General features: G+C 38.0%; 1 protein-coding gene across 2 annotated transcripts in view; it reads right to left on the bottom strand.

Annotated features, from left to right (window-relative positions):
- The window catches only part of LOC108719031 (reversion-inducing cysteine-rich protein with Kazal motifs), a 61,555-nt gene extending 40,186 nt beyond the window's left edge, over positions 1–21,369 (bottom strand). Inside the window, exons 1-4 of one of the 2 annotated variants that reach the window (XM_041566172.1) lie at positions 21,160–21,369; positions 5,244–5,302; positions 1,897–1,971; positions 2–38 (exon numbers count right to left, since the gene is read on the bottom strand). In XM_041566172.1, the coding sequence (XP_041422106.1) occupies positions 2–38; positions 1,897–1,971; positions 5,244–5,302; positions 21,160–21,283 (295 nt within the window). In that variant the 5' untranslated portion in view covers positions 21,284–21,369. The remainder of the gene's footprint in view (position 1; positions 39–1,896; positions 1,972–5,243; positions 5,303–21,159) is intronic. The other variant, XM_018267617.2, reaches the window with a different exon arrangement.
- Positions 21,370–22,641: the final 1,272 nt, after the last annotated feature.

The following is a 22,641-nucleotide window of genomic DNA, read 5'->3' as shown; positions in this document are numbered from 1 at the left end:
CCTGGCAGTGATGAATTAATACACGTCCAAACATCAATCTAAGAAGAAATGAACAAACAATTACTACAACTGAAATCAAAAACTTTTTTCCAGTTGTAAAAAAATATTTTAAATTAAAAGACCAGTGGCAAAATGTGAGAATACATTTTATTAAAGGAAAACTATAGCCCGTAGCATTGCAGGTCTCACACCATATGTAAAACAGATTGCTACTGCCACCCACCCTCCCATATGCCCTCACCTTTTTGTGGGGGTTCACAATGTTGATGGAGGGGTCCAGGGGGAAGAGTGATTTCGCTTTCTGCCCTAGAAGAGCTGGTTTGAAAACTACCACCAGCCCCCCACACCTAAATGGCCAGTTTATCGGCACAAAAAGTAAGTAACCTTAGTTAAAGTACCAATTTACCAAACAAGATCTAATCTCATCTAATCTCAATAATTCAGCACTCTCCAAATCACTCTACATAGAGGTTTCTATATATGGGAGCATACCATGTCCAAATAGCCATCCCCATGTTGAAGGTAATATGTTCAATTAAACGTGAACAGATACCAAATAGCTCTAATAATAAAATCCTGAGTGTTTTCTATATAATTGCTAAATCGTATTAAATAATTTACTGCAAGTATTCCCTTTTGGTACAGGATACAGGAGTACAGTGAGGTCACATCTGCTGTACCACATGTATAGGTCTCATGCCATTGCATTTATTGAAATATATTCATGGAATCTCTAGTATATGTGGAAAGACATAATACACCAGGGGCTGTAATATCAATCGTCTCATTCAAGGAGCCCCCATCCAAGATGATTGGTTGACCTTTGGAAGGGGGTGATCCAGTATGTATTTTAGGTTAGTGATAAAACATTGCAACAAAATTTAACTGTCAGTTATAGTTCCAATGTGAATCCCATATTCAATAAAACTCAGCAATTTCTTTTTAATTTTTATACTTGGATTATTTGTTAACTTCTTATATGTGACCCTACCATCACACTGCCAATGTGTCTTAGCCACATAATCTAATGCATTTATCACAACCAGCAGGGCACCCCTGTTTGTCTGTGTGAACACCAACATCTATATAATTTAGGGCAGATCTTTGAGTTAAAATCCCTCTGAGTGTAACACTTTAAAAGGCACATGTTCAACGTTTCAATCAGCACATAGACCTTTCTGTTGTGAAAGGTCTATTTGGTGACCTAAACATTGATCGGGGTCCGAAACGTTGCCCTTACCTTGTATGTATATGGGCTGAATAAATAATATCACTTATCACATCAAAAATCAGTGTGCTGCTGGATTACTTTCTACATTGTATGCTGGACCCTGTCGGCAGGAAAGGGTCAACCAGAGTAAGCACCTGATACCCTGCATAGGGTTCTCTTGAAGGGTCGAGCACTCCGAATTTTGCAAATACTAAACATTGATCATGGCATATTAAATTGTTTTTACAAATCCTGTTGGCTGTCAGCACCTAGGTGATGTACACTGTTGATGTGTGCCCTCTAAATTATGATTAAGATATGATGATGAGATATATATATATATATATATATATATATATATATATATATATATATATATATATATACACACACATGTAATAGATCCTATACCTGTATATTGATATTGTTAATACAAGCCTATAGTTAATTAACATATAAATAAGTGAACACTTTGAAGAGGCAGTGTTATTCCTTAGTGTAGTTTGAACTGAAGTATATTTAAGCATCCTGGCAGATGACATGTTTTGTCACTCTTACTTAATCTTCCCAAGTGTGGGTGATCTGATGACTGAAGTCTCCTTCCTACCAAGATTAATGTAAATTGCCAGTGGTAAAACATATGCGCTAGTGAACACAAGCACCTATACACAATGATACACAATTACCATTGAAGTCGGGCAGTAATCCGGTGCTCTCAGCAACAGGTGTTTTATGCGAGACTCACTTTTTGAAGATAATATCTAAAAGAATAAAGCAAATAATAAAAAAATAATAATGCCGTTATTCTATGCTGTAAGTAATACTGCATATATATAACAAAATTTCCAAATAAATATCTATTGGAGCCACCCACAAAATGCATATAAAATAATTCAATCATAAATCTTGCACTGAAGACTTTGGATGATGGAGCACAAACTTTTAGCTTGGTTGCTAAAGGCATGCTATATTAGTAACCACTACAGTAGTACTTAAAGCTTGCCATATATCAGCTGGTGTTTGCTTCTAATTCAGTTGTCTGCCTATTAGATGGTTGGAAAATCTCACTGAGAAAGGGCAACTATTTGTCATGGATACAGTCCACTGTGGATGAGTTTGTGTGTCGTCTTTATATGATGTGGCTGTTGTCCATGTGACCAAACTATCGCATTAGGCCAATTTGGCATTCTGGTTGTGTGTTTTGATAAATCTGGTGTAGTTGTATCTAGACTTTGTAAAAGGAGGATTTACGTTGTTTCAGGCAATCAGTAGTAATATGACTTTTCCAAGTTACTCACTAAACAGAAATTGGCTGCATCTATAGACAAATCCCTCCAGGGTTTCATTGCGTCAATTGGTGCACTTTTGCTCGATCTGGAAAAAAATGTGGGATGGACACAAGTGCAAGGGCACCAAGTGCAACTATAGGTAAGTACAAGAAGCATCTTTGGAAGCAAGTACCTTTAAGGAATGAGCGCATAATGACTGTGTCCATTTATGTGCAACTACAACAGTGTAGTGGTAAATAAGCCCTTTTGCTGGGAAAATAAATTTCCATTTTTACCCTTGTTTACAATACATGCCACACAATGTGTGGAATATTTTTTTTTAAACACCAACTAACTCAAGTAGTGTTATGCAGTGAAACTACAGAAGGGCAAAGCACAGCAGTCACTTGAGAGAACACTTTGGGAGAACATGTTTCGGCCCCCCAAGGGCCTTTCTCAAAGTACCTAACAAACAGTGAAATTATCTTAAATACACATAGGGGCAGATTTACTAAACTCGAGTGAAGGATTCGAATTAAAAAAACTTTGAATTTCGAAGTGTTTTTTGGGCTACTTCGATCATCGAATGGGCTACTTCGACCTTCGACTACTACTTCGACTTCGAATCGAACGATTCGAACTAAAAATCGTTCGACTATTCGACCATTCGATAGTCGAAGTACTGTCTCTTTAAGAAAAACTTCGACCCCCTACTTCAGCAGCTAAAAGCTACCGAAGTCAATGTTAGCCTATGGGGATATTCCTTCGATCGTTTTATTAAAATCCTTCGAATCGTTCGATTCGAAGGATTTGCGCTAAATCGTTCGACTTCGATATTCTAAGTCGAACGATTTTAGTTCCTAGTCGAATATCGAGGGTTAATTAACCCTCGATATTCGACCCTTGATAAATCTGCCCCTTACTGTCGGGAAAGACAGCAGTGATGACGTGCATACATCGTCATAAAACCAGCGACTCACTTTTTTACATCCCACTGTAGTAGTAATGAATAATCCATAGAATTTAAAATTTACCCATATGCACATTTAAATTCTTTGTGCCAAAATGTATCATAATAGTAAGAGAAGATAAAAACAAAGCAAAATGTAACACTGTTATCGTTGTGGCAACATTGTAACTTTCCCTTACAGAATCACACCTTATCCCCATGGTAGCATTGTAACATTCCCATACATAATAGCACATTACCAAAAAGCTTTTATGCCCGTGTTACTCATATGCTAAAAGTTGAGAAGATATTTTTTAAAAATTGGCCCTCGGTATACATCGCCCGATCTAAGAATTCAGTATTCATCCTACATTCTTATGAATAACTACAATATCATTAATAACAAACTACTCTGACATTATGCTTAGTACCTTACAATTATTCATGTTTCAAACTTAATTGTATTCTATGGCACTCTACATCTGACTTCTGGCTCCTCAGGTGATCCACTATCTCTTTCTATATATTTATTTATTTTCATGTCTATATTTTTAAGTTTTTTTGTGTGTATTTTAATTTTATTGTGTACCGCAGGGTCAGTGGGTGCTACTCTCACACCTGTATGTTGTAATCAGTTTTGTGTATATAATTCTGAGCTTTCTGGATAACAGGTTTATGGATAACAAATCCTATATCGATACATTTAATGTCAGTCACTTTAAAGTGGACATGTCACCCAGACACAAAAAGCTGTAGCTGTTGTAAGCTCATTTAAAAATTTCAGCCATCAATCAAATATTGTCTGCCCCTCCTCTATGCCTTAGGCATAAAGGCGGGGCAGACAATTACTTTCACTTTCCATTCAGCACTTCCTAGATGTCACTGCTCTCCACACATTCCCCCGTTCTCTTCACCATTTAATTGTGTAGCCAGTGCATGGGGATGGACATTGGGTCCCCCATTCTGGTACACAAACAAGATTGTGAGATGATGCAAGGCTTGCCTTAATAACAGTGTCCACAAAATGGCCTTATTGCTATAATTATGAATTCCCAGATTGAAGGAAACAAGATTCAAATAATTTATATAGTTTAATTAAAGTTAATTTTGCTTGACTAATGTGATAAAATAGGATTTTGTACAATTCTTTTGGGTGACGGTCCCCTTTAAGATGTCCAAACTGTCTTTCCCTTGAAGACAATGATAATGATTATATTTACCTAAATAAGAAGTTTTTGGATTACTTATTACACTAAGGGGCAGATTTATCAAAATTCAAACTTCAACTTTTGACAGCTTTTGCAGAAATTGCAAATTCTAGTTTCCAAAACTCAAATTTTTAAGAGCAAAAAACTTGATAACTCCAAAATTTGGCATCTAAAAGCTGACAAGATCATGTAGCCAATGGGAGTTGGATAAGTAAAATTCAAGTTATTTTTCAATTTCAGTTTTCAAGATTAATTTGAAATTTGGCAGGCTTGTGAAAATGATGGGTAGATGTGATTTCACTGTTTTTTTTCATGTTTTTACAAATTGAATTTTTGAGATTGAAATTTTTTTGCACATTCAAGATTTAGGATTTTCGAGTGTTTTCAGATGAGAAAAGAACTCTAAAATTTAGTTTCTTATAAATCTTCCCCTAAGTGTATGTTGTATACTATTTGAAATGTTCATTTGTAAAGTGACAAAAAATCTTATTGTCATCATGAATGCCTTTTAAAATCTTGTACATTTAGAAAACTGTTTAATATTAATGTTTTCAGGGATTGTGTATTATTTGCATCAGAATCAAATCACAAATCCTATATAAACATACCTGTTCACATACATCACGACACATTAAATTATCCTTTGCCTGGTTACAGCATGAAGCATCTGCAAAACAAATTAGGTTACTAAACTTAATGCATGTGTACTCATACAACATTATACTATACACAAATAAGGAATTTGGGAGGTTTCTAACTTAACTGCCACAGAATGAATCTTTGATCTGTGGACAAAGACAGACTGTAGAGGTTATGTTTTAAAGCGCATTTTATCGGAGAGTGTCTCTTAGTGCTGCTCCTATGTTCCCCTGTTTATCCCTGACCCTAGACAACAAGGATATTGACCACCAGGCTTAAGTTCTATTACCATAATAGCTGCACACCAATTTTTTTTTTTTCTTTCCCTGTTTTTAAAGGGTGGTTCACTTTTAGTATGCTATAGAATAGCTAATTCTAAGCAACTTTTCCATTGGCCTTCATTATTTTCCTTTTTATAGTTATTATTGTGAATTATTTCCCTTCTTCTTCTTCTGATTCTTTACAACTTTTAAATTGGGGTCACTGACCCCATCTAAAAAAACAAATGCTCTGTAAGGCTACAGATTTATTGATATTGCTACTTTTTATTACTCTCCTTTCTATTCAGTCCCTCTCCTATAGTCCAGTCTTTTATTCAAATCAATTAATGGTTGCTAGGATAATTTGGACCCGAGCAACCAGATTGCTGAAATTGCAAACTGGAGAGCTGCTGAATAACCAATTGCAAACTGAAGAATATCAATCTCTACTAAAAGTTGATTTAAGGTGAACAACCTCTAGAATGGAATAGATAATGAGACATCTACTGTATGCCTTTATTGTATTCAGCTTATTCTTTGCTGAATCAGTTGTGGATTATTTGATTTATCAAGGCAGTCTGCACACCTTCTGTTAGTACTCTGTTAGGCCACCATCAGAAATGTTGGGCCTCATCCAAGTCAGTTGTTTGGGGCCCCCATGAACACAAGAGTGTACTACCAACATTTTTTGGTCCCTTGTATGTGCTACACAAACATTAACTAAGCATTAAGTAGGCTATGCTAGAAAACAACACAGGCTAAGAGCAGTGCTCTGTGTGCTCTCAGCCTTGATGCCTGATTTGCTTGCCACAATTTAATTACAACCTACTATGGAAACCCTAGAATGTTGACCACATCCAGGCTGGTGGAAATTCTAGGGTTCCCCTGTGGCAATGCTCGCATTTTAATAAATTATCAAAGCAGACTAGGTGGGCACAATAGCAATATCGCAAGTTATTAAAAGTATGTTTGGGCACAAGTACCTTCGTGAATAATGTCAATGTGCACTCAGTTATGTAACCATTTTATAGCATTGCATTAGTAAATGAGTTTTTAGAAGAAAACGCGAGAGAGCAATAAAGACAAGTGCACAGATAAAAAGAGGAGAACTATAGAAAGATGTGCAAAAGCATAAGATTAAAAAAAAACAAAGGGATAAAATGTAGTTCACTTCATGTCCATACTGACTAATATAGCTCCGAAAACCTAGCCAGTTCACTGGAAGCATAAATGTGTTTATATTCAAACAGTATAACAGGTGCCTAATGCAGTCACATCTCCCTCTGATTGTCAGCCTCCAAGTGGCATTCAGTAGTCGTTACCATGGCAGCTTACAGCATGAGAGAGAAAGAAAATGTTTCTAACTATAACAAAAAGTTTATTTTTCATTATAGTACTACAGAAATACATCATATACAGCAAATATAAGATGAAGTTAGTTGCAGTACTAGTTGTTGGAGGAAGAGGACGAGTTTACCAACAATCTGCAGCATATGTGTATTACAAATGTTTTATTAATTTGAACGTATTATTGTCTAACAACAGAATATAATTGTATATGCCCAAATTTTCACACAGCTGGTCATGTTTTTCGATAATTCACAGTATTCTGTATTTATATAATGCAGAACTTTTTAATTTGAGCCCTGTAGCTGTTGACTAAAAATCCATAGTAACCACTGGCAGCCAACGTCTATTACCCCACAGACCATATTATGTTTCCTGCACAGAAGGGTAAATTTATTATGATATTATGCTTAAACTCTTCCCACCTAAATTTCTGGCCCACCCAGGCAGTCACCCATACCCCTTAAATACTGCTTTAATTTTGGAATGCAAATATTGGAACAGTAAGGGCTTTAATATTAGATCTGACCTATATCCTAAGTAATCATGGGACAAATCATTTCACCTACTATGTTCTTAGCAGTCATAGCCATAGATTGGGCAGAATTAAGCTGCCAATTTGGAACATTTAGGGTCGACAGTGTATCTGCCCGTGTATACAGGATCGGATTTACAAAGTGGACTCCCCTAGGCCCAGTGCTGCTTGTCCCGTCTCCTCTCCTTCATTTGTGTGCATGCGCAAATTTTCAAATCATCAGGTCCAGAGCAGTGGGGATTGGCATGCAGTATCTTTTGTGTATCTCTATTGCTTAGGAACCAATGCAGACACAGCTGGATGCCATGCACCCCAATAGTCCTGCCACTCTTTTCCACAAATCCAGGCCAGTGTGTATGGGGCCCTCTGATCGGCCTGCCCTACTGATATCTGGCCGAAAATCAGACAGATGTCAAACAGGCAGGTTTAAAAATCCCATCAGGGCAGTGGTGTAACTACAATACAGAATACCCCACAGCCTGGAGCCAAACAATCAGATCAGCCCGATATCATCCACCTCAATAGAAGAGCTTTCCATGTATGGCCAGCTAAAAGCTGTGGTTTCCAAATTGAGTCAAAGAGTGCAGACAACAACAAGTGGAGCCAAAAAACAAACAAACTGTGAAGTGGATGCAGGTCAATGGAATGTTGAAGTATTCACACTGGGTAATTAAACACACATACGTTGCTGAATCTAATGGTGTGTGTTAATTAGCATAATACAATTAACATGCACTACTAGAATATGCATTTCAGCCCTGCTATCTACAGGTAATTAGTGCTACTGTGTATAATTACACAGTATGTCTGCTTCTTAGATTGCTCTACACCAGTGATCCCCAACCAGTAGCTCATGAGCAACATGTTGCTCTCCAACCCCATGGATGTTGTTCCCAGTGGCCTCAAAGCAGGTGCTTTTTTTGAATTCCAGGTTTGGAGGCAAGTTTTGGTTGCTTAAAAACCAGATGTACTGCCAAACAGAGTCTCCTGTAGGCTGCCAGTCCACATAGGGGCTACCAAATGTCCAATCACAGCCCTTATTTGGCACCACCAAGGAACATTTTCCATGCTTGTGTTGCTCCCCAACTCTTTTTAAATCTGAATGTTGCTCACAGGTGAAAAAGGTTGGGGACCCCTGCACTAAACTCCTCTTGATACACTGACACAATAAGAATACACTTGTTTTGAGGCCTGCCCACACTAAAACTTTATAATAAATAACAATAAATTGAATGTATATTAAGAGACTTATTGGAGCAAACAGCAAAAAGAACTGCTAATTAATGGACAACACTGTCAGAAATCCAAACTATACCTTCCTAACACGATAAATACAGAGGAGCTGAAACTGATTCATTGTGTTCTACTGGTGCAACAAGACACAGGTCGCCATACTTCCGCTTACGGCACAATAGTGCACACAGTCAGACTCACTTAGTCACACACAGACACAATCACACAGAAACAAGTGAATAATGTGCAGGGTCGGACTGGGCTGGTGGGACATTGGAAAAAGCACTCTTCCTTACCTCCCTCTGATTGTGGATGCAAGGGAAAAGAACAAGGTACGTGCAGGGGGAGATGGGTCTGCATCGCCGGCATGTGGAGGACCCCACAACTGAGGCAGGGGCCCGAGGTTATGTGGTGGCCCCTGAAGTGGCAGCCACGATGTGCCCCAGGCCCCCCAATCTGACACTGATCAAGTGAACAGGCTGTTGCTCAGTCTCTGGATGAACAGAAACAAGCAAAGGCCTTGACAGATGAGGAGGTTGACTAATCTTCTCCAAATGCTTTCCCTCCGGCAATAAAGTGACTCACCAGTTGGGCTGAAGCAACTTGTATGTTTTCCCACTGGTGATTCACATTATTGCCAGTGGGAAAGCATTAAAGGTGTTGTTCACCTTTGAGATAACTTTTCGTATGATGTAGAGAGTGATATTCTGAGATAATTTGAAATTTGTTTTAATTTTTTATTACTGAAGGTTTTTGAGTTATTTTGCTTTTTATTCAGCAGCTCTTCAGTTTGCATTTTAAGCAATCTGGTAACTAGGGCCAAAATTATCCTAGCAACCATGCATTGATTTGAATAAGAGACTGGAATAGTAGCAATAACAATACATTTGTAGCCTTACAGAGCATTTGTTTTTTTTAGAAGGGGATAGTGACACCCATTTGAAAGCTGCAAAGAATCAGAAGAAAAAGACATAACTATAAAACTATAAAAAAATAAATAATGAAAACCAATTGAAAAGTTGCTTAGAATTGGCCGTTCTATAACATACTAAAACTTACTTTTAAGTTGAACCACCCATTTAAGGGGAGATTAGTCGCCTGCACTAGAGGATATTAATCATGGTGCAACTAACCTCCTTAGTGGCCTACCAAATATCAGGCTGCAGCTGGCTACCTGTGACCATGCAACCTTATCAGGAGACAGAGGATCAGCATTTGTTGAATCATGAAATCCATTATTGAGGCATTGGGGCCCTTGCTTCTGTCCTGCTTGAGGTGAAAAGAACAAGGAGGGGCAAGTGAACCCCCTTGCCCACCCCACAACCTGTGGACTCCTATGAACAAAATATTGTATTTGTTGTATGTGCAAACTTTGCTGTAGTAAGTATGAAAGTAATGCGATTGATCCCTCTCACTAACTGCCTGAAGAAGCAAGATAACCATATGAAACTGGCACAATGAAACAAATGGCTGGTCACAGACTAATCCTGAGGTTGTTATTTTTGCCCATGCTTAAACAGCTGCAGAAAAAGTTATACCACCATAAATTTGCCCAGGTGCAGTAACCAATAAACTGTTTGCTTTAAAACGGGTGTCAAGTAAATGCTACCTGCTGCTCTACATTTCTATAGGCAATTAGACATATGGTGCAAGAACGTTTGTGAACCCTTTTGAATTTTCAATATTTCTGCATAACTTTGAACTTTTTAAAATTAGAAGCCTGGGTCTTTACTATCCAAATCTGAACTTAAAGGGGAACTCTGCCCTTCAAATCAAAATCCGTTAAACACAGCCTCACACAATACAGAAACCCCTAGTGTACCTTTCCCTGTCAGCTGTTCCTTTAGAATGTCTTTAAAAATATCATTTTTATATGTTAAAATACAGCTGCAATTTCTGCATAATTTGACATCCTGGCAGGGGAGGGGGGGATTGACACTGATGTTACAATATAACAATTTCCCACTGTTTACAGCATCCAGAAACTACATAGCCCACAATGCAGTGTCCTGTAGTGTTCTATTCCTTATTGTCGCCATTACTTTGCAACATTGACATTGTTTTTTTCTTTCTACAAAACTACTCAGCATTCCCAATAGGTACAATTATTGTTGTGCACACCATGCTGAATTGCACTGTTTACACTGTGTGTTTTGTGGCAGATGTTCGACCTAAATCAAAACTACAGGAGATTTGAATCATGAAAAACACACATTGCGTCTCCGCCCCCCCCACACACACACAAATTAAAGGTAATTGCCAAGAAGCAGCACTCAGCAGAACCTAAAAGCTTTCAGTGCTATGGAATGCTTGCAGTTATAGTTTAAAAGAGAGGAAACACTGCTTTACAAAAGTTAGGCCCTGCATCCATCTACTCTCTACTTCATCGTCCATATCCAGCAGCCTTTTTTTCTTAAAGTAAATCAACCCATAAAAATATTTTTTTTCTTCTGAGCACTTTGCCTCTGAATAATATGTATTTATTGTCTTTATTTAGTGGTTTCTGAGATATTGCACATTTAGACAGTTTTAGGCTGCTAATATCTGTCTTTGGAGGTCAGCAGCCCTAAAAGGCTATTAAACACACATACTTTTTTTATCTTTATTTGTAGTCATTATTTCAAAATGTCAATGAACAATATATATCCATTTCAATAGCATACAAAGTTGCAGTTAAAACATTGCCATTTAGAAAGAATCTTGGTGTACAACTTACTTATTTTGTTGTGAGTATACAAAAATTAAACAAATGATAAGTTATGTAAGCATTTAACTGTCCATAACAGTTAAAAACTAGTACTATAGATAAATAGATTATGATAGATAGACAGACAGACAGACAGACAGACAAATAGACAGACAGATAGAAAATAATAAGAATAAAAGAATGAGACAGGAAAGAATAAAAGAATGTAAAAACACAAAATTAACACCAGGAAAATGAAGTAATAGAGGCCTAATACATTAGAAAAAGACAAATGCCCTACTGTTCTGCTCTATCTTTAAAGGGATACTGTCATGGGAAAAACATTTTTTTTCAAAATGAATCAGTTAATAGTGCTGCTCCAGCAGAATTCTGCACTGAAATCCATTTCTCAAAAGAGCAAACAGATTTTTTTATATTCAATTTTGAAATCTGACATGGGGCTAGACATTTTGTCAATTTCCCAGCTGCCCCAAGTCATGTGACTTGTGCTCTGATAAACTTCAATCACTCTTTACTGCTGTACTGCAAGTTGCAGTGATATCATCCCCTCCCTTTCCCCCCCCCCAGCAGCCAAACAAAAGAACAATGGGAAGGTAACCAGATAACAGTTCCTTAACACATGATAACAGCTGCCTGGTAGATCTAAGAACAGCACTCAATAGTGAAAACCCATGTCCCACTGAGACACATGCAGTTACATTGAGAAGGAAAAACAGCAGCCTGCCAGAAAGCATTTCTCTCCTAAAGTGCAGGCACAAGTCACATGACCAGGGGCAGCTGGGAAATTGACAAAATGTCTAGCCCCATGTCAGATTTCAAAATTGAATATAAAAAAATCTGTTTGCTCTTTTGAGAAATGGATTTCAGTGCAGAATTCTGCTGGAGCAGCACTATTAACTGATGCGTTTTGAAAAAAACATGTTTTCCGATGACAGGATCCCTTTAAATGGAATGAAGGTAAGTTGGTAAAGTTCCAATGAACATAAGTAGGTTATCCACAGTTGCCATATTTTTAAGAATATATTGTATTTATCGTTACTGAGTCTTGTAGAAATCCATTAAATTTTATTTTTTAACATAGAGTAGTTTATTAAAGGGGACCTCTATGATTTTACTACAGTCTGTCTTGCTTCCAAAAAGTTGGGATTTAGCAGTTTGCTTTTAACTTTGGGGACCCCCATTAGTGGGGCTCCCATTATTGTCTCATATGTATTGTTTGGTAAGTTTACAAATACATGAATACAAATAGACACAATATAATGAAATCAATTAGCTTAAGTTCAATTAAACTGGCGTCAAACTCACACAAAAGAAAAAAATAACTCTAACTGTGTATGCACATCCTGTGTTCAGTTAGCCCCAGGGTTGATGATTCTCATTTGAGAACTAAAAATAGCAAATACATGTAAATTCTAAAATACTTAAAGCCAATAGCTAATTGTTGTATATGCTTTGCTGAAGTTTATCAGCTGGGGAAGATGCATGATTGTGGCATTGCAGCCTATAGTTTACTTTAATGGAAAGGGCCCCACTTTAATAGAAGCCACATGTAACTAGTGGTGGCAGAAAACTCCCATTTGACCTTTGAAATTAATGAACAGTCTGGACAGACACATCCTACCTCTTCTCCACTGGCTGAAAAATGCCAGCAGAGAATACTCAATGTATGCGATTAGTTTTATAAAAGGGGGCATGCTCTTAAGTAGTATGTTTACTACAGGGACTGGGTCATGAGACACAATGATTCTGCTAGGTAGATAAAATATGCAGCACTTGGGCCCACAACGATTTACACATAAGCTGTACAAATGTTCTCACCTTTAATTTGTTTGTTCCATCCACCCTACTTTTGCTTCTTTTCCCTCTACCTAATGCATTTTTTTACCCATTTTATGTTCTCATTTAAAAAACGTTTTTAATTTTGTTTCATAAACACGTTTGCTGCTTTTCTTTCCCCTTCTCAACATTCCTCAATCCAGTCCCCTATCTGTGAAAAGGCCACAAAGGCCTAGGGCGGCAAGATGTTAGGGGTGGCAAGCCCTGCATTAAATTGCATAAATCTCCTTATCTTAGCCTTTAGCCTTTCCTTATCTTAACCTTTAGCCTTTCTGTACTTTACAGTATTATGCCTGCCTTCAAGTGATGTCACATTTGCAGGAATTGTGGGATTTGGTTTCATTGAAGATAGATTTTTACTTTAGATGTTAACTGAACCCTAATATATTTTCACACAATATGCATCATTTACAAATCCCACAACAGATCAATCAACATGTTTACTGTGTTTTATGCAGAGTAAAGCCCACTAAATCCAAAATGAATAAACGTCTTACTACTGCAAACTACCAAACTGCAAAGCTTTACTAAAGCGAGAAGTTTTGATAAAATATCAGATAATCTCCAATGTCTTTAGGTACCAAGGTAAAACGTCTTAAAGAAACAGTAACACCAAAAAATTAAAGGAGAAGGAAAGGTTAAAACTAAGTAAGCCTTATCAGAAAGGTCCATCTAAATATACCAGTAAACCCCCAAAGTAATGCTGCTCTGAACCCTCTGTCAAAAGAAACACTGCATTTCTTTCCTTCTATTGTGTACACATGGGCTTCTGTATCAGACTTCCTGTTTTCAGCTTAAACCTCATTGCCCTGGGCAAGAGCATGCTCAGTTTGCTCTTCTCCCCGCCCCCCTCCCTTCTGTACTGTAATCTGAGCCTAGAGCAGGGAGAGACTCAGGCAGGAAGTGATGTCACACCATGTTAATACTGCAGCTCCTATCCTAAACAAAGAGAGTTTCTAGAGCTTTTTTTTTTTTTTCAAAACATTTTTATTGAAAAACAATGTCATATTCTCTAACATATCTTATTTTTCTTTTTATGCAGATGGAATATAATTCTCCTGCGCAGAGGAGAGCAGTATTTTCACTTTTCAAGCACATTACAGAAAGCAAAAGAATCAGAACTGTTAGAGTGTTTCTAGAGCTTTTTACTCAGGTATGGTAAAACATTCTACAGAATAAATATAGCATTCTAGCTTGCACTATTGCTGCTAATCTATTGGCAATAAAATCCCTCCATAGCTTTCCTTCTCCTTTAAAGCGTTCAAAGTCATGGAAATATCATGTACCCTGCACTGGTAAAACTGATCTGTTTGCTTCAGAAGCACTACTATAGATTATATAAACAAGCTGCTGTGTAGCAATGGCTGAAATTGAAAAAAGGCTATAAGGCACAGGTTAAATAGTGGATAACACCATTATGTTCTACAAAGCTTATCTGCTGTGTAACCTGAGCCTTTTCTCCTTTGAATGGCTGCTCCCATCGCTACACAGCAACCTATTTATATAAACAAAAGTAGTGTTTCTGAAGCAAACACAGCAGTTTTACCAGTGTAGGAAAACAATGCATTATATTTTTATTACTTTAAAACACTTTTATTTTTTTGATGTTAATGTTCCTTTAAATTTTAATGCTGGGGTAATCCAGTAGACATTGGATTAACTAAGCATCTGGCATGCAGGAAACCCAAAATTACTAAAAACTAATACATACTAATTGTAATAATGTTAATGTAAGCTACTGCAAAATTCCACATTTGTCCCCTGTTCTGCAATATTTTGTACTATGCATTCCTGTGTTGTGCAATGTGCTATTTTTCTATACAGTCCTTCGGGAAAAGTGAAATTTGATTTCAATAAAAAGAAAGTTGACTAAAATTCCACATTTGCTGCGGTTAATGTGGAGTAAAGCAGCAAAAACATAAGTTCAGCCCAGAAGACCATATATTATTGGAAAGTATACATTTTGTCAAAATTCAAAATAGGCAAATCTGTCTTTCTTCTACAAACTAACATGCTACAAAGCTTTGCTAATTTAGTTATTTCAATGATATATCCAAAACTGACACAACTGTAATTCTGTACCAAGAAAAAACACTGCAAATATGAATTTCAAGGGTCTTCTAAATAGTTTATGCTCAGTATGCATAGACTGAACCAAGTAGAGACAATTAAAATAGTGCATTTGACTTGTCATGGTGGACATTTAAGCCAAATTTAAGTAGAAGCTTACATTTACTGAAATTTACTGTGGGATAAAATCCACAAAAAATGCATTTACCACAGAAAACCATATACAGTTTATACAGTATTTTTTATAATACAGTATTTGACACATTCTGCCAAATCTAACATTTTCTTAAGTGAGCTGTTTTGATTAAAGGGGACCTGTCACCCAGACATAAAATTCTCTAAAGTATTTAAATTAAAAATAAGTGAGTTAAAGGGGTGGTTAACCTTTAACTCTATGCGATTTTTCAATTGGCTTTCATTTTTTCTTTTTTATAGTTTCAAATGGGGGTCACTGACCCCATCTAAAAACAACAAGTTAATACTGCTTTCTTTTTGGTTCAAAATAGGTTTATTGAACAGTTCAAACATGACAGAGTACTCAACAGTGCATTTAAATACTGCTTTCTATTATTCATCTTTCTATTTAGGGCCTTTCCTCTTCATTTCAGTCTCTTATTCATATCAATGCAAGGTTGCTAGGGTAATTTGGACCCTAGCAATCGCATTGCTTAAAATACAAACTGGAGAGCTGCTGAATAAAAAGCTAAATAACTGAAAAACAAATAATCAAAAAGAAAACCAACTGCAAATTGTCTCAGAATATCACTCTGTACAGCATACTAAAAGTTAATTTAAAAGTGAACAACTTCTTTATGAATAAAAATTAACACTTTCATTAAGATTGGAGCGGGGGTCCTTATAAAAACATTATATATATTTTTATATATATATATATATATATATATATATATATATATATATATATATATATATATATATATATATATATATATATAGTGAATAAAGTACCCCCTATTGTAAAATATAAGGATATTATAAGTTACCGAGGAGTTTCATGACCATATAAAAATACGAGGCCGAAGGCCGAGTATTTTTATACAGGTCATGGAACTCCGAGGTAACTTCTAATATCCTCATATTTTGCAACTGGGGGTACTTTATTTATTATAATACACAAATTTCAGTGAGTGATGTGACAGAAATGACATCAGAACTCACCGTTTATAACTGATGACATCAGAACTCACCGTTTATAAGGATATAATTTACAGGATATTCATGGCTTTTGTGTATTATAAAAATATATCTGAAGTTATAACTGCTACTTTCTGCTGTTGCTGCCATGAGTTGTCAGACTCACTAAACTACAGTATTTCTGCCCCAGTGTCAAGAAAGGAAATCACAGACCAGACACCGTTGCTACCCTACATACTTTCCTCCAAAACCCTTCTCACTGCTACCCCCTTCTCTCATCACTCCCTCCTACTTTCCCCCACCTGTTCTCTTTTGCTAGTCTCCTTCCTTACCAGCCAAACTCTCTATTCTTATTTCCCAATCCTGCCTTGATGCTCCCTCCACCCATTTTTCAAAACATTTTCATGCTGCATATGAAGTCTCAAGCAGATCCAAGGGAAGGATGTAAGTCTATTTTGGTAGCACGTCTCTCTGCATCTTGGCTCTCATGCCAATATCCAGGCAAACCTGTCATTACAGCACCAGCTAAATTAAATGAATAGCTACTGTTTTTGAGATGGACAGAAACTTTTCATTGTACCTACAGCTTCACAGATGCAGACAAAAAAACTGCTAAAAAACTATTTAAGAAATGTGGAATACCATTCACACACTTTTCTGTCTCAAGATACATATGTTACCAGGCCAGTCATGCCTTTATTTATGGAAGAGCAAATTTTTTTGGAAGATGCATTTTTTTGTAAAATCCACTGTTTCATTCGTGGCTAGATTTTACACAGAACCACGTCAGAATTTCATGTGGTCTATTTTTTGAAAAACATGCATGGTACGGTGATAAGTATTTGACATTATACTCCCTTTGCCTTCCACATCATCTGATGGGATTAGAACCCTACCACTGTCTATATAAGGAGCGTTCTGGCCAGACATTGCTAAGTGTGTTGTAGTTATTGCATATAGCAGGAGCTAGGAGTAGGGTTGACACCTTTCGGTGAGGGCAACTCCGGGAGAGGCCATGATGTACAGGGGGCCAGCCCTGTCTGGCAATCTGTGGAGTAGTTTCTGCTAGCTTCCCTGCATGCTTGTTCACTGTAATACCCAAAAGCCCTTGTTCAGGTTATGTTTGTCTGTATCTGTCTGTGTACAGCCCTTATGGGTGGACACTACTGCTGATTTTTAAAATTCTTCCTGTTCCTTGTTTTCTGTTTTTTTTTTTAAATTTAATTGAATGCAGTCTAGTTTAGAGCTAGTTAGGGACCTAATTATTGGTAGTTAGGTTCATTTACCCCACCTACACCCTTTCCTTCCAAATACATACCCCCCCCAGCCTTTTCCAGATTGTCTATCTTTTAATAAATGTATATTTCATATTGACCCAATATGAGGGGATGTGGGAACAGGGGTGGAAGGCTTGGTGGAGTTGGCCATGAGTGTGCTGTTCCATAAATGTCCAGCCCATGTTCTGTTCCCATTGTAGGTAATATGCAGCAGCAGAATGCATGGGGTCATAGTGGGACATCTGGCACAATGCGAGTTTGCCATTTAAAGTGGATGACCCCCTAGCCCAGACATGAGCAGTTGTGGACTGTCTGACTCCACTGTCCCTAGTACCATGTCTGCACTGGGGCAGGAGTTTGAGCACTGTTTGAGCAGGAGTCAGACCATAAGGTGGACCTGGGTCCAGATACCCAGGATCTCTTTGAGGAGCAGGGAGGCATGGGGGTGCATTACTGTCTGAGGAGGAGAATATTCCAGCACCCCAGCAATATGGAATCTAAGGCAAGGACCCCAAATGGCAGGTCAGCAAGCTGCTGGTTTTGAGGCACAGACCATTATGCTGGGTGTGGGCGCCACTTATGATGTAGGGTCTGAGCCAGGGCAGGACAATAATGAGGACAATGACAGACATTGGGGGCTGGCTCAGGAGGATTCCAACAGCAGCAGTTCAGGGGAAAACTGTATGTTGATGATGAGCTGGCCTCAAAAAGGCAGTCCATGCTTACCACTGCTATAGGAGCAGACAGAGAAGCAGCACTGCAACATATCCCAGGGGCACTGTGCAGCAGTGTGCAACCTCTGCCACCAGAGCATACAGTCATGGCAGTCAGGGTAACATTTGGGAACTGCATATGAAGTGACCCAGTTCTGCCAGCTGACAGGCACAATTTGCCAGCCAGGTGCCTCAAGGCCAAGTCCCCCTTTGACGATCTGTCCTCCACCATACTGCTGCTTGGCTTACACACTTCTTCTCTCTCTCAACTCACGCACTTCTGCACCCCCATTTATTTTCACAAGCGTACTCCTCTGGTTTAAATCTCATGCATGCCCAATTCTACAATATTGCTTGGCAGAATGCCATACCATAATTTGTGCTGCCCTAGGCCAGACCTTTGTGACCATTCCACAAATCCAGGTCTGTGTAATTGCAAGTGTGTTAATGTAATAGAGTGTTTGTGTGACTGCCAAGCAGGAAAACAGGCAGTAGAGATTGAAGGGATGTCATTTTTGCCATAGAAGATGGGTTCAGCAAGTGAAGACAACAGCAGAGATGTAGTTGAACATATCTTGTGGTGATCTTGCCCCAAGGGCCACTTGTTCCCTGCCTCTGCTCATTGCCTAAGGGCAGGGGAATGAAGGAATGGCTTTAAAAGACACACCAATCTCCTATAGCAGAATGTAGAAACTATTTTGACTTTTCAAGAAAGTGCACCAGAACTCTCATTTATAACACTTAAACTGCCAATGCACCATTGCTTCTACTTACAAAACAAGAAAAAAAGTTCAAGTTGATTGATTTTGATATCCTGAAGCACCTTCAACATCTCCTGCTAGGTTTTAATAACAAGCATGTGCAATGGGCCATAAGGCAACAAAACTATAACAGGTGAAGCAGATTCCAGTCCAACATGGCAACCGTGTGTGCTGTTATTATTAGCTTTGATTTATATAGCACTGACATATTCTGTTTAACATTACAGAACTTGCATCATCTGTACATCTCTCCGTAATTTGGATTTTCATACCTGAATTCCAGTAGAAAAACATGTAAACATTAAATAAACCCAAAAGTCTGGTTCTGCTTCCAATAAGGAATAATTATATCTTAGTTTGGTTCAATTACAAGGTACTGCTTTATTATTACAGAGAAAAAGGCAATCACTTTGAAGAATTTGGATAAAATGGAGTCTATGTCAGATGGCCTTTCCGTAATTCGGAGCTTTCTGGATAACAGGTTTCTGGATAACGGATCACATGCCTGTATCCAATGCCAGCGCCGAACTTCAAATCAGTGCCAGACTGCGATCATGCCCCTAGGCTGGTCATTAATAGTGTCGCTCATCCCATGCACACTAGGAGCACAGAGGCTAAGTGCCCGCATCTTTCCCCCATCAACCAGTGCATGCTCCCGTTGTCCTATACCTAAAAAACAGGAGCCACGCCAGATATACACTGGAGATACAGGCATTTTGAAAGCTTGTGCAGTCGCCGGTGCAGTTCTATCAATATGGCAAGTCGCCGGCATGCTGCCCCTAAAACTTTGCTGCCCTAGGCTCGTGCCTTTGTGGCCTTACCACAAATGCAGGCTCTACCTTTGGCCTTGTGCTTTTCTACTATCATGGAACTCCTCTGTAATTCTTGTTTTTCTTAAATTTAACAATAGAAATTACATTATTCACTATACTATATATATATATATATATATATATATATATATATATATATATATATATATATATATTCCTCCCCTCTGGCTCTTGTTGCACTACAACTGCCAGCAACTTTTGCTGGGTTTGATGGGTTTTCCAGTGCATCAGTAGCTAGGGGTTGCAGTTTCCAGATCCACTGAATTAATAACATTATATTGTATTCAGCCCAACTGTACCGAAGAATTCCACAAACATGCATATAACTGCCAGAGCCAAATCAGCAAGTACCAGCATCCCAACCCAACTACAACACACATGAAAAAAAAAGCATTTTTGATATAACACATTAATTCCTTACATGTCTCTAACAAAAACTATTTTTGATAGAGATTTACACCAGGAATATCTAATCCTAAGCAACTTTTCAATATTCATTAATCACACATTGCCAGTGGTTTTAAAGTTCTTTGAAATTCTTATTGAAAGCAGAATTTAATTGTTTACATTCTCTGCACTCCTGGTTCTGACTCCTGAAACAGTGTGGACACAAGACAGAGCAGACAGGAGCAAAACATCTTTTTGTCCACTGGCATAGATATGCCAGAGGTTAAACACTAAGGTTTATCAAAGTGTGAAATTAGAGCTCACCACAGAAAAACGCACCACTTTCTATTCAATCCTGAAGCAAATCACTTCCAAACTAAGGCAAAGCCATTTTCTAACACACACACTCACTCACTCACTCGCACAGCATCATGTGATCAAGCTGTCTCGCAAGCTCTGGATGAAAAGAAACAAAGTAACAAGTATCAGGCTGCAGCTGGCTGCCAGAGACTCTGCACTGTTATCAGGGGACAGATGGAGAATCAGCAGTTGCTGTGATCTTAAACTCAATTATGAGAACTTGGGGCCCCTGTTCTTGCCGTGCTTGAGAGGAAAACTCCAGCGGTGGAAAGTGACCCTCCCCCACATGGACATCTATGCCAGTAACTACAAAGTAGTATGACGTGTACCCAGTAGTTACAAAGTAAGATGACGTGCAAAAACTCCTATTCTAAAGTGTTAAAGTTCTGCCCCTTCCCAAGCTTATCTTACCAGCTGCCTCCAGGAGCAAGAAAATCAGAAGAAAGAACCAGATCCCCAGCAGTCCCAAACAAGAGGCACTGGCAGACATGACCCGCACAGCAGCATGCATCACATCCCCACTCCTTCTCTTCATTGCCTGGATCCCGAATCTTGCTTCCTGCCTTCTTGCCTTCTCCTCCTCTTCCCTTCTCTCCTCCTCTCAGGCTGGATATCTCCCCCCAACCCACCCAGTTCTAACATACTCCCCCTTCATTCCTGCATCCTGTGCTGGGAGTGATACTGGATATCTGACCATAACAACCGTTATACTTTTGTGACTTAGATCTACATTTAAGTCTGTGTTTTTTCTTGGTTGATACTGCATAGTTCAATTATCTCAAAAGTTTACAAATGTTTTTTCCATATTTCCTTTTTCTATGAGCCTTAAAGTTTCTTTGTTTTCTGTTTTTTGTTTACACTGGGTGTCAAAAAGAAATAATGAATGAATAGTGGTTTAGATTTCATACATTTAAAATCATTGACTTTTTAAATGAATACATAGTGTAAAGCAGTCTATCATTACATTTTCTTTCATTAAGCATGGGAAAAAAAATATTTTTGGATGGAATTCCCAAGCCATACAACTTTGTTATTAACTTTTTCAAGATAAAAATATTACCATATAAATCAGGTTAAACTTAAAAATTTTAATAAGTGGATCTCGTGCAATATTAAGCAGCAATGGCCAGAACATATAGCCTTGCTTAGTGTCCTTGCCTATATTGAATGGTGAGGAGTTCACCCCAATAACTGATGCATGAAGTGATTTATATAAGGCTTTATAAGGTTCACAACATTAAATGGGTTGTTCACCTTTGAGATAACTTTTAGTATGATGTAGAGAGATATTCTGAGATAATTTGCAATTTGTTTTCATTTTCTTTCTTTTTATTGAAGGTTTTTGAGTTATTTCGTTTTTTTATTCATCAGCTCTTCAATTTGCATTTTAAGCAATCTGGTAACTAGGGTCCAAATTACCCTAGCAACCATGCATTGATTTGAATAAGAGGCTGGAATATGAATAGGAGAGGGCCTGAATAGAAAGATGAGTAATAAAAAGTAGCAATAACAATACATTTGTAGCCTTACAGAGCATTTGCTTTTTAGAAGGGGTCAACGACGCCCATTCGAAAGCTGCAAAGAGTCAGAAGAAAAAAACAAAGCTAAAAACAAAGCAAATAACTATAAAACGTTAAAAAAAAAAATAATCAAACCCAATTGAACAGTTGCTTAGAATTGGCCATTCTGTAACATAATAAAAGTTACGTTAAAGGTGAACCACCCCTTTAAGACAAAAGTTTTTCAGTGTTAGGATGCAAGAGAGTACAGGCATCCACAGTGGGGAACAAGGGGGGTCACTTCCCCCCTTCCAGAGTCTTTTCCTTAAGCCGGGCAACAAAATGGGACGTCTCATAGATTATAAGAGCAGGGCAATTACTGTCTACTGATAAC

The sequence above is a fragment of the Xenopus laevis genome, chromosome 6L, assembly GCF_017654675.1.
Source record: "Xenopus laevis strain J_2021 chromosome 6L, Xenopus_laevis_v10.1, whole genome shotgun sequence".
Classification (NCBI taxonomy): Eukaryota; Metazoa; Chordata; class Amphibia; order Anura; family Pipidae; genus Xenopus; species Xenopus laevis.
This window is presented reverse-complemented; position numbering and strand designations above follow the sequence as displayed.